This window comes from Oratosquilla oratoria, chromosome 39 (assembly GCF_046742065.1).
Source record: "Oratosquilla oratoria isolate Oo_2021 chromosome 39, ASM4674206v1, whole genome shotgun sequence".
Taxonomy (NCBI): domain Eukaryota; kingdom Metazoa; phylum Arthropoda; class Malacostraca; order Stomatopoda; family Squillidae; genus Oratosquilla; species Oratosquilla oratoria.
In genome coordinates this window covers 13,988,211-14,000,710 of record NC_134815.1, presented here as the reverse complement: position 1 = coordinate 14,000,710, position 12,500 = coordinate 13,988,211, and the positions used below count along the sequence as shown (strand labels likewise).

Here is a 12,500-nt window from a genome sequence, read left to right as displayed (position 1 = left end):
TATCTTAATTCAGCTTTGAAACGACCTTGAGTTCCTTCACTGAGAAATGAAACGAGCTTGAATATACTCAGGGTTGAAACGATCTTGAATACCTTCATTCAGTAATTATCTTGAATTCCTTCAGTCAGGGTTGGTTATGCTTCCTGTGCTTTGTGTGTGTGTTACATTTCTAAAACCCTGCAATGCTTCTGAAACCAAGAAATTCCACTTGCACCGAGATCAAGCATCACCAGGAAGAATGCTACAATTTCTAAACCTTTGAAGCCATTCAGAGGCACTTAACTTATGTACGTAGTCTATCTGTCAGTGTAATATACTCACTCGTACAGTGTTAAGACGCCAGGAGGCACTGGTGGGATACAGGGTCGTGGTATATCTTGTGGTACTATGCCAGCAAAGTGTGGCATTATTCTGTTATTTTTAATTCACGTCCACTGTATCTCCTTTGTGTATGTTTCAGGTCATCGCATCACCAGGCATGATGAAATCATATGACATATTATCCCTCATTATCAAAACTTAGGTGAAAGTGATTGCCCTTCAATTTTGTTTTCTTTGGTTTTTGTCAAATGGACATATATTATTCAACTCACAGAGCCCCGCTTTTGATGGCTTCTTTTAGGAAACCTCTGCTGGTCATTTAGGCGTTAAGTTATATTTATTATTGTGGTGACGTCGATCTGCCCACGAGGAGATTCTGGACTGAAAGTGTCTTGGCTGGTAACATACCGCATACCTACTATGCCCTCACAACGTCAATAATACATTAAGACAGATTACCTCCTGATGCTAACCGAACTAAGCTATCTACGCAAACCACATGGCTATAAAATTGCTCCTTGTGTTACTTTCATATGAGGTTTTTAGACTAGACATAATAGTATGTAATCCCAACCAGCCTGAAAAAAAAATTATTCTACACAGGCAAAGCGATTATTTTTGAAAAATATAAGAAGGTATATCCCAATCAGCCTAAAAAAATCGTTTTATACAAGCAAAGCGATTACTTTTGCAAAATATAAGAAGGTATTAGTATAGGAGGAATACCTGTATAGCTCTATTTTACAAAGAAAAAAGGGGCAAGTGTGAGTGTAGTCGTTTCAGAGGGATTAGCTTGTTAAGTGTAGTCGGGAGGGCTTATGGGAGGATCTTGATTGAGAGGATTAGGAGAGGAACAGAGGGAGTAGTTGGCGAGGAACAATGTGGATTTAGGACAGGTAGAGGTTTCGTAGATCAGATTTTTGTGGTAACTATGATATGTGAGAAAGCTATAGGAAAGGTAAGGATGTTCTTTTGGTTTTTATGGATCTGGAAAAGGCTTATGACGGGCTAGACAGGAAGGTACTGTGGGAGGTTATGCAGATATATGGGGTAGGAGGAAAGCTTCTAGGAGCCACCAAGAGTTTTTACGAGAGTAATAGAGCATGTGTCAGGATTAGAAATGGAGAGAATGAGTGGTTCGAGGTAAAGGTGGGACTTCGTCAGGGATGTGTTATGTTGCCCTGGCTGTTCAACTTATACATGGGTGGGGTGGTGCGAGAGGTAAATGCAAGGGTGGTGGGTCAGGGATTGGAGATGGTTAAAGAAAATGGAGAAAAGTGGGAGGTGAGCCAGCTGTTGTTTGCGGACGACACTGCGCTTGTAGCAGGATCAGAGGAGGGATTGAGGAAGTTGGTGACAGTTTGGGAGAGTGTGTGAAAGAAGAAAGTTGAAGATAAATGTGGGTAAAAGTAAGGTGATGAGATGTACAAGGGGTGAAATTGGCAGCAGACTGGAAGTGAGCATTAAGGGAAAGCGACTGGAGGAAGTGGATAGTTTTAGATACTTGGGTGCAAATGTGGCAGGAAAGGGTGGAGTGGAGGTGGAGGTAGAATGTAGATTGAGAGAAGCGAGTAAATGCCTTGGTGGATTGAAAAGTGTAATGAGGAATAGACATTTGGGAGTGGATGCTAAGAGGAGATTGTATGAAGGAGTGATTGTACCAACAGCACTGTATGGGGCAGAAACATGGAACATAAGAGAGGAGGAGAGAAGGAGTTTGAGTTTGTTTGGGATGAGGTGTCTGAGAAGTCTGACGGGGGTTACTAGGCTGGATAGAGTGAGAAATGAGGAGGTGAGGAGGAGAACAGGGGTGGTAAGGGAGTTGGGAGATAGGGTTGATAAAAGAGTATTGGGATGGTTTGGACATATGGAAAAAATGAGTGAAGAAAGACAAGTAAAAGAGGTATGGGAGGCAGATGCGGAGGGAGTGAACATGAGGTAGCGACCCAGGATGAGATGGATGGATGGGGTGCAAGGGGCTTTGGGGAAGAGGGGAATGTCTGTTGAGGAAGGACGAGGGAGGACAGAAGACAGGGGTGAATGGAGAATGGTTGTATATGGATGATGTTGTGATGCATGAGGTGGAGTGGGCGGGAGAATGGGGGTGAGGGAGTATGTGTGAGGAAAATTTGACGCAGCCCGAATGGATTTCTCCCCGTCTTCTCCTTTTCTGCATGAGGAGACGGAGAGGGGGGTCGCCGATCTAATGAAGCGGCCTTGCTGTGGATGTGCTGTGTCTTGCGATACTGCCTCTGACCCAGGACAGTGGACAAGATGCAGGGATGACCCGTCATCCAGGAGGTGCCAAAATAAGAGGGAGGGTGGAGGGTGGAGAGGAGTGGAGTATGGGATGGAATGGGTGGGAATGGTTTGTATGCCTTTTCCTTTTTGGCTACCTCCCTTGTAAAGGGGAAAAAGCCTTGGTATATGTATGTATTAGTATAGGGGTGAATGGTTAACTAGCCTCCCCAAAAGAATAACAAAAAGAAGAAGAAGGAGGAAGAGAAGAAGAAGAAGAAGAAGAAGGAGGAAGAGAAGAAGAAGAAGAAGAAGAAGAAGAAGAAGAAGAAGTGTGCACATATATAATATATATATATATATATATATATACATACATATATATATATATATATATATATATATATATATATATATATATAGACACACACTATTTTTTTTTTTTTTTTTTTTTTTTTTTTTTTTTTTTTTTTTTTTTAGGCACGATAGGAATTGTGAACAAATATTTCTGAAAGTCGTCTCTCAAAATGTCCAACAGTACTTTCGGAGATATTGTGTAAAAATATAAATACATGTTCTGAAAGCTACACTGTTCGTCGTGAATTTATTTGAAACACTGTTCGGAATCATTGCATACCACGAGGTCCATACAATACATGGTAGGCTGGAGCAGGGCGGGCAGGTCGATCGCGTCGGCACATTCCCGGGGAGGTTTGGTAGGCCGGGGGGGACTACAGTAGCAGGCCATACGGACAGGACAGGCCGGGGTAGCCGGCCAGGAGGCGTTTGTCATGTTAGGTAGTCAGACTGTCAACCACAACGCTGCATTGCACTCCCAGGGGCAAAACCTGCACGCTATAGGTGAGCGTCCTGTCAAGTGAACACAATACTCGCCACATGTTACTGAGCCGGACGACAGAAAAGGGCGCTTCACACTTCTGGGCTGACTCACTCTCGCGCAGAAAACAATGAACCTGTCGAATGTTTCCGTTCGCGTTGAAAAAGGATAATAAAAAATAAAAGAATAAAATGGAATAAGAATTGAGAATACATATTTAGATAAATAAAAAACAATAAACGAGTAGATAGATAAAAACACAAGTGAATAAATGAATGAATAGATAGACAGAATAAAACAAAATAGAAAAAAGGATCTCATGTAATAAACACAAACTGTTAATTTCAACCACAGCTAGGCACCTCAAAGTGAATATTCTTCCCAATATTAGCTGCTATGTATAGTATGGAGTAACAATACACACTAGAATGCGCATAAGTGATGTTTAATTTAGGAATACGCAAATTGCCGAGAACCGTCACACGAGTTCTTAATGATTTATGTCCTTCATTATTGAGTGAATATTGTTCATCTTGCAAGGAAACTCTTGTCGAAACTTCTCTACATGACAACTTCTCATCAAACAACTTCCCATCGTTCCGGCACGTTTACGAGACTGTAACCAATCAAACTCGTATCGAAAGTTTATCAAGAGCGTTCTACAACATAATTTCAAATTTCTTATGCCCGAAGAGGCACATACATCAAGCTCTAAATTGCCACGAGCAACATGTCTCATTACGGAAGGATAATTAACCAAAACTTTGTTGCGATACTGCGGGGGTATTGGGTATTAGGTAAACCCTATTGATTATCAATACCCTCAAGACTAATACGCAGGAGACCAAGACAATATGCTGTCAAGTTCGTTCGAACTTAGTCGAGGAGAAGGGAGAGGCCATCGACCTTAGAACATCACCTTACTTCCCCATAGAGTCTTCTTATGTATTTATGTTTCCTCTACATCTTGAGATCAGTTCAATGTTGAACAAAATCGTTTAGTATACTTAGGTTGTTTCTAATTTTTGGAAACTTGGTTGACTACTCTGTATCCTATGGTCAATTCAATGTTGATGAATATCGTTTAGTATCCTTCATGTATTACTTACTACTGTCTGGTTTGTTGACATTATTAAATCGCTTGGTGGACTTCTCGTTGTCCCAAAAACCCAGACTAAAGACCCGATCCTATAGCAGCCCCGAGCGTGTCAAGAAGTGAACGGAAGGTCATTCTACCATGACAAGAGGTGAAATATATATCGCACAGAACATTAAATTCCCTTTTTCAAAAAGTCCCCCCGTATGAGGGTGCCGTCCGGATCCTTTCTAGTGAGGGTGCGGGTGTGGGAGAGAACTCACGGTGTTCATTAAACCGATTTTTTTTTATTCGGTTTCGCATTCATCCTCTGGAAAAGGAGAAGTTACTGCACCAGGGGGAACTCAATTACGGCCGGAGCCATCATCTTTGCTCTACAAGTTCAGATATGTTTAGCAACTACAGAAATACGTTAGAATCAAACTCAGGTACACATAGTACAAAATGGATTAAAACTTAACGCAGCAAAATATTATACCAATGATGTATGATGTATTTTTTTTTCGATAACCAATTTAGATTGTAAAGAAGATATTCAAAAAGAGGAGTGAAAATGAAGACTCATTATCATCATCTTATCTAGTTATCTATTTTTAGATTAGCATTCAACCCTAAATGAAGATGTATGAGTCTGACTATAGACATATCACCAAAGTCCTTAATATCGTGACTGTATAACATTTTTGGAGTCAGTACCTCATACCGGTGACAGAACACTAAAGGAAGGTGTATGCGTTTGGAGGTGCTTTACTATGATCTAAAGCGGGATCTTTCCCTATGTGCTCTGACAGTTAGGTGAAATGGCAATCATCGGGAGTTCCGGTGGTCCATTTTAACTCAGTGTAGTTACTAGGCGAGTTTATTGTGTAACGATGGCATAAAAATACGGTAAGCGGTTCAAACTCTACATATGCAACCATGCAACTTTTATCTTTATACGTAATTTGATTGAAACATTTCTACTCAATGATGATGACATGTTTTAACGTCACAAACTCCTTCCATCGAAGGCTAGGACGGTGCCCCTTACGAAGGACTTTGTAGTGTGGAATTTAATAAACCATGCCCTTGGTTCAACTTCGCCGCTGACAGGATTCAAACCACCATCCCCTCAACCTTCGCCGCAAGTAACGACGCCCTAACCCGCTCAGCCAGCTAGCCTCTACTAATTAGAGTGCCATTGTTCTGATCCTTATTTAGGAACGAATTTTTTTTTTCTTGCTTTTCCGGGGGTAGGGGGGAGGGAAGAGAGGAGGGAGAGGGGACACTAAAACAAATTTTTCCCATTTCTTAATACATGAAAAAAACTGAAGAAAAATTTTCTTTTTTCTTCTGCATAAACCAATCTTCTCTCTTAAAAGCTAAATTTTTATTTCAGTTTTGACTAATATCCTGATAAAGAAAACTCATATTTTTATTCTCACAACAGACGCTCTCGCACGGAAAATATTGTGTAATACACTCAGAATGCCCATCTTCCCATGGACCTCTTTCCAAAGAACTCGACAGAAGGTTTCTCAGTGGTTGAGAGTCTTTCATCATTCAGTTCCACTAAACACAAGAACCTGGAGCTATTCATCTTTCCACTTTTTCTTTAACTGACTGCCTTCAACTGATGCACCTTCGACCCGGTGTTGTCGTGTTCTCGATTTTCTTTCTTCCACTTGCTTAAAGGTTCCTCGCGAGATGATGGCCCTACCTTTTCCGCGTAAGTACATATTGAAGGTGTTAGGGAGAAGTCTTTCTCCTGTTATTTCTCTCTCTCTCTCTCTCTCTCTCTCTCTCTCTCTCTCTCTCTCTCTCTCTCTCTCTCTCTCTCTCTCTCTCTCTCTCTCTCTCTCTCTCTCTCTCTCTCTCTCTCTCTCTCTCTCTCTCTCTCTCTCTCTCTCTCTCTCTCTCTCTCTCTCTCTCTCTCTCTCTCTCTCTCTCTCTCTCTCTCTCTCTCTCTCTCTCCCTCTCTCTCTCTCTCTCTCTCTCTCTCTCTCTATATATATATATATATATATATATATATATATATATATATCCCTCTCTCCCTTTCTTTCCGTCTCTCTCTCTCTCTCTCTCTCTCTCTCTCTCTCTCTCTCTCTCTCTCTCTCTCTCTCTCTCTCTCTCTCTCTCTCTCTCTCTCTCTCTCTCACCCCCTCTCTCTCTCTCTCTCTCTCTCTCTCTCTCTCTCTCTCTCTCTCTCTCTCTCTCTCTCTCTCTCTCTCTCTCTTTCTGCCAATCAGAAAGTACTATCTTTCGCTATATGGAAAAACAAACAATGACCCTAATACGCAAGTAGAAACGCCCAGGTGGGTAGGTAAATATACCAAATGCTTTTATTCAGAGAGGGAAAATCGTCTGCGCTACAAAAGGGTGAAGTAATTTCACTGTCTGCGTAACCCTGCAAGCTAACAAGCAAATACTCGTGAGAATGATAATGTGTTCCTTTTCTATACAATCAGTTTTATCACATGATAAATAAGAAAAAAAATCGTTTGTGGTATACCAATTTAGTAATGAATAGAACATTTTAGCAAACGCAATGAAAGACCCTAAGTAGGTTATATAAAGATAAGGAAAATTGAAGTTGATCAGACTTGGCAACCAAAGAACTGTAGGTGGTCTAAGTATCGTAGACAATAAAGAATGGGAACAGAAGCGGGGACGTCACAATACAAGTAGGATATCTTAGTGATCGTCGGACCACTTGTAAGTTTTCTTCTGGATCACTCCCACCCTCACGAGAGAGAGAGAGAGAGAGAGAGAGAGAGAGAGAGAGAGAGAGAGAGAGAGAGAGAGAGAGAGAGAGAGAGAGAGAGAGAGAGAGAGAGAGAGAGAGAGAGAGAGAGAGAGAGAGAGAGAGAGAGAGAGAGAGAGAGAGAGAGAGAGAGAGAGAGAGAGAGAGAGAGAGAGAGAGAGAGAGAGAGAGAGAGAGAGAGAGAGAGAGAGAGAGAGAGAGAGAGAGAGAGAGAGAGAGAGAGAGAGAGAGAGAGAGAGAGAGAGAGAGAGAGAGAGAGAGAGAGAGAGAGAGAGAGCGAGAGAGAAGAGAGAGAGAGAGAGAGAGAGAGAGAGAGAGAGAGAGAGAGAGAGGAGAGAGAGGAGAGAGAGAGAGAGAGAGAGAGAGAGAGAGAGAGAGAGAGAGAGAGCAAAGGAGAGAGAGAGAGAGAGAGAGAGAGAGAGAGAGAGAGAGAGAGAGAGAGAGAGAGAGAGAGAGAGAGAGAGAGAGAGAGAGAGAGAGAGAGAGAGAGAGAGAGAGAGAGAGAGAGAGAGAGAGAGAGAGGCAGAGAGAGGGAGTGAGCGGGAGAGAGAGAGAGATAGAGAGAGGGGAGAGAGAGAGAGAGAGAGAGAGAGAGAGAGAGAGAGAGAGAGAGAAGAGAGAGGGAGAGAGAGAGAGAGAGAGAGAGAGCGGGAGAGGGAGAGGGAGAGAGAGAGAGCAAAGGAGAGAGAGAGAGAGAGAGAGAAAAGGTGGCAACCTCGTTCGAGTACTGAAAAAAAAAAAAAAAAGCCACTCATCCACTCATGTTTTTTCTACCAACACAACTGTAAATATAACTGGGGAAAAAGTGTTGAATTTTTACCTCGCTTCACTCTGTGTCAGCTGGGTGGGAGACTTCTGCCAGACACACGCCACGGAACTATTTCTGCCGTCCCTCTCCAAAACCCAAACCTTCCCCCCCCCTTCAAAAAACCAAAAAACGAAAAAAGAAATGAAATATTTACTTAGACTCAGACACAATTTGGTTTATGCAGGTTGAGGGTTACTAACCAGCCAGCTTTCGACCAAAATCCAACTGATGTCAAAAAAGAAAGAGAGAGAGAAAAAAAAAGACCAAAGTATATTCAAGGTGTTATTTCCCTTCTCTTATGGTACTTTTTTTTTTTTTTTTTTTTTTTACCATTTCCTTATGTGCACCGGAGGTACAATCGCAAGCGTGCTGGTCTCCAGGCTTCCTAACCGTACCTCTCGACTCGTACTTCTTCTACTAGTCCCGTATTTTCCTTCGATTTCCAGTAGTGACTGTTACTTGGCCCTAACAGTCCAAAGGAATGGTCAAAGGCGACGACTTTGTCCTCAGCCGTGGTCTTTTTCCATAGAACCTTCGTCTTGCTTTTTCCTACTAAGTTCTTTGCCGTACATAGCGTCGCTTCTACTTTGATTGTAAAAAATCTACGTATGTATGGATATATATATATATATATATATATATATATATATATATCAAATATGTATACATATATATATATATACATATACATGTATATATATATATATATATATGATATGTATATATATATATATATATACATACAGTATATATATATACATATATATATTTATATATGTATATATACATATATATGTATATATATATACATATATATGTATATATGCAAAATAACCACAGGAGAAAGGAAAGTTGTAGACAGTAAGTACTTTCGTATATTACATCTTCAGACTAAATGACAGAGATACAGAGTTGGGCTTAAATATAAGAATCAGGTGGCAACCATATGGGGGAAGGGGGGATACAATACAATGTGAGGAGGGGGTATGACCTTACCCCTATCGACCTGACCAACACATAAGGGTCAATCTGGCGAAAAGATCTCGGTGACCATTTGGGTTATCAATTTATCACATTTAAAATGACCATAGCTTAAGTTTATATAGCATTATATACATAAAGCATTATATAACCATCACATTGATTGGTCTAAGGCAACAATTTTAGCTAAAGGAAAAAGCCTGAAAGAAAGAAATATAATAAAATCTTGCTTAATATCAGGCACGTTTGACAAAAATATAAACTTAAGCTATGGTCATTTTAAATGCGATAAATTGGTAATCCAAATGGTCACCGAGATCTTTCCGCCAGATTGACCCTTATGTGTTGGTCAGGTCGATAGGTGTAAGGTCATCCCCCCTCCTCACATTGTATTGTCTCCCCTCTTCCCCCTATGGTTGCCACCTAATACTTATATTTAAGCCCAACTCTGTATCTCTATCATTTAGTCTGAAGATGTAATATACGAAAGTACTTACTGTCTACAAGTTTCCTTTCTCCTGTGGTTATTTGCATTTTTGTATCACGATGATGTGATTGCTTGCATATATATATATCTATATTTCTATAGATATATATATATACATATATATATTTTTATATATTTATATATATATATGTACATATATATATACATATATATATATATATATATATATATATATATATATATATATATATATATATATATATATATATATATATATATTCATCTTATCAACCACATTAACTTATTTACATTTTAATTCCTTGCAAACATAATCGAGACTAACAGAAGTATGTAGCTCGATGTAAGTATATTCAGAAACTGAGACGCTGTCGGGCTGAGGACTCGAATCTAGCACGAAAGGATAGTGACTACTAACTCATCCATCAAGAGGGATATAAGTTAAGCACAATTTCTGATATATGTATGCTCGAGTTGTATACGTATACACGAACTTTATACTCAACCCATCCCCTCCATGATTAGGTTTTGGTTGTGTGTACACATATACACTACTAATGGCTAATCATTGCGGCGATGATAGATAGAGAGATAGAGGTTGGGAGGGAGGCAGACAGAGGCCAATTTAAAACCCATTTACCAATTAGGGGCTCAGCATTGTGTGTATTGATGCTTGACGCGTTCTGTCTCGGCCTATATGTTCCTGTAGTCAAGGACGATACAGCCCTCCCTCCTCACCTCAAAGCAAATTCGATTTCACTTTAATTAGCTAATAAATAAATGTCTTCACTTACCATGCCGCTCACGATGCCAAGTAGCACCAACAGGAGTAATAACGCCACCCGCTCCATCTCCACTCCTGAAACAAACAAAAAAAGTCAGTAAGCAAGCAGCACATAGAGTATATAATTGCACAACTATAGAATGTTGTTTGGGAAAAGTGTTCTTGTAATTTTAGCTTGACATGGAAAGACTTCTGAAAGGTGACATGAATAAATGAACAAAACAAATCGACAGGAGTTGATGAAATGACGAAATATGTTTAGAGGTGGAGAGGGTTGATGGATCCTGGAAAGAAATAATGGATTAGGCTGGACGTCTGCTGGAAACTTGAAAAGAGGATAACACGCAAAAAAATATATATATATTAAATGAAAAAAAGCGGATTTTTCAGGTAAATCAGAAAGAAAGGTTAGTCAAACTAAAGAGTAAGAGGAAGAGGTTAAGAAAAAATAAGCTACCAGAAAAAATGTATGTTAGGTTTGTCAAAAGTAAAACATGAAAACAAAAGACAACGGTAAACCAACAACGAAATAAAATATGGGAGATGAAACGGGAAAACTGATGGATTTGAAAAGAAGTTAGGAAATAGGATTGAGAAAGAAGAGGAAATATAAATAAGAAGGGAGAGAGAGGCTGTAACAAGAGCAGACGAGGGAATATAAAATAATTGATAACAATGAGTCTAACAAGAGAAGCAATATACTGGAGTAGAAGGAGAAAGAAATAAGGAAAAACAAAAGAAAATAATAATATGGAAAAGAAAGTAAAAGGGTAACTAATACAGACGATATCATCACTAACAATACTACAGAGACATCAATAGATATAAAGTAAAGACAGTATCGATTTTGGTGGAGAGTAGGGATAATAAGGAAGACAATAGAGAAAAACGAGAGAGAAAGAGAGAGAGAGAGAGAGAGAGAGAAAGAGAGAGAGAAAGAGAGAGAGAGAGAGAGAGAGAGAGAGAGAGAGAGAGAGAGAGAGAGAGAGAGAGAGAGAGAGAGAGAGAGAGAGAGAGAGAGAGAGAGAGAGAGAGAGAGAGAGAGAGAGAGAGAGAGAGAGAGAGAGAGAGAGAGAGAGAGAGAGAGAGAGAGAGAGAGAGGAAGAGGAAGAGGAAGAGGAAGAGGAAGAGGAAGAGGAAGAGGAAGAGGAAGAGGAAGAGGGAGAGGGAGGGGATGAGGAGGATGTATATATATATATATATATATATATATATATATATATATATATATAGAGAGAGAGAGAGAGAGAGAGAGAGAGAGAGAGAGAGAAACAGAGAATCAGAGAGGGAGAGAGAGACAGAGACAGAGAGAAGTAACAAGAAAGCAGTGGTAAACGAAATCGGGAAGAAAAAAAGAAGAGGTAATGGAAAAAGGGTAATGAAGTGTGAAATCATATGCACGAAGCAAAAATGAAATTCATATGGTGGAAGTCAAGAAGAAGGGAGGTTGGCAGGGAGAGAAGGAAGCGGAGACACCAGAGATCTTTGAGGAAATGGAAAGTGAGAGCATTGGTAAGTGGTTAGTAACGATCAAGCAAAGACAAAACATACTTTAGAGAAACAACATAAAACAGAGAAACGAAAGAGAAGAAAAAGGATGAGAGGAAGAGGAAAGAAGACATGAGGGAAAAGGAAGAGGAAGAGGGAGGGAGAAATGAAAAAAAGATAAGTGGAAAAGAGAAGAGAGTGGGGAGAGGTGGAGTGACGATGGAGAGCTAATGTTAGGGAGGACGAGAGCGCTGAACCCTAAGTTGAATTTGGAGAGGAGTTGAAAAGAGCTAACCTCATTAATTAGTTATGGAAAGTGCCAACTGAAGGGCGTACTGGGTTATGAATAAACCAGGAGAGAGGGTAGAGGCTCTCAGAGGGCAGGTGAAGGGCTGCCGAGGGACAGGAGACCGGAGCTGGAAGGCAAAGGACTCGAAATTTGGTGGCGAAGACCTGAAGAACACGAGTGAAGGATGAGGAAAAGACAGAAACAAAAGGACTAAGTCTGTGGAGGAGAGAATAAAGGAGGAGGAGGAGGAGGAAGAAAGGGAGGAGCAAAATGAAAAAGAAGAGGTAGAGGAACAGAAGGAGTAGGAAGAAGAAAAGAAAGAGATGTAGGGATTATTAGAGGAAAGCGCTCAGAGAGGAACAGGAGGAGGAGGAGTAGGAAGAGGTGAAGAAAGAGGTGTAGGTATTATTAGAGGAAAGCGCTCAGAGAGGAACAGGAGGAGAAG

General features: G+C 40.4%; 1 protein-coding gene across 8 annotated transcripts in view; it reads right to left on the bottom strand.

The window, feature by feature from the left end:
• The window catches only part of LOC143020293 (follistatin-related protein 5-like), a 465,164-nt gene that overhangs the window by 347,645 nt on the left and 105,019 nt on the right, over window positions 1–12,500 (bottom strand). For all 8 annotated transcript variants that reach the window (XM_076176543.1, XM_076176546.1, XM_076176544.1 and 5 more), the window contains exon 2: window positions 10,289–10,353. In XM_076176543.1, coding sequence (XP_076032658.1) covers window positions 10,289–10,345 — 57 coding nt within the window. In that variant the 5' untranslated portion in view covers window positions 10,346–10,353. The remainder of the gene's footprint in view (window positions 1–10,288; window positions 10,354–12,500) is intronic.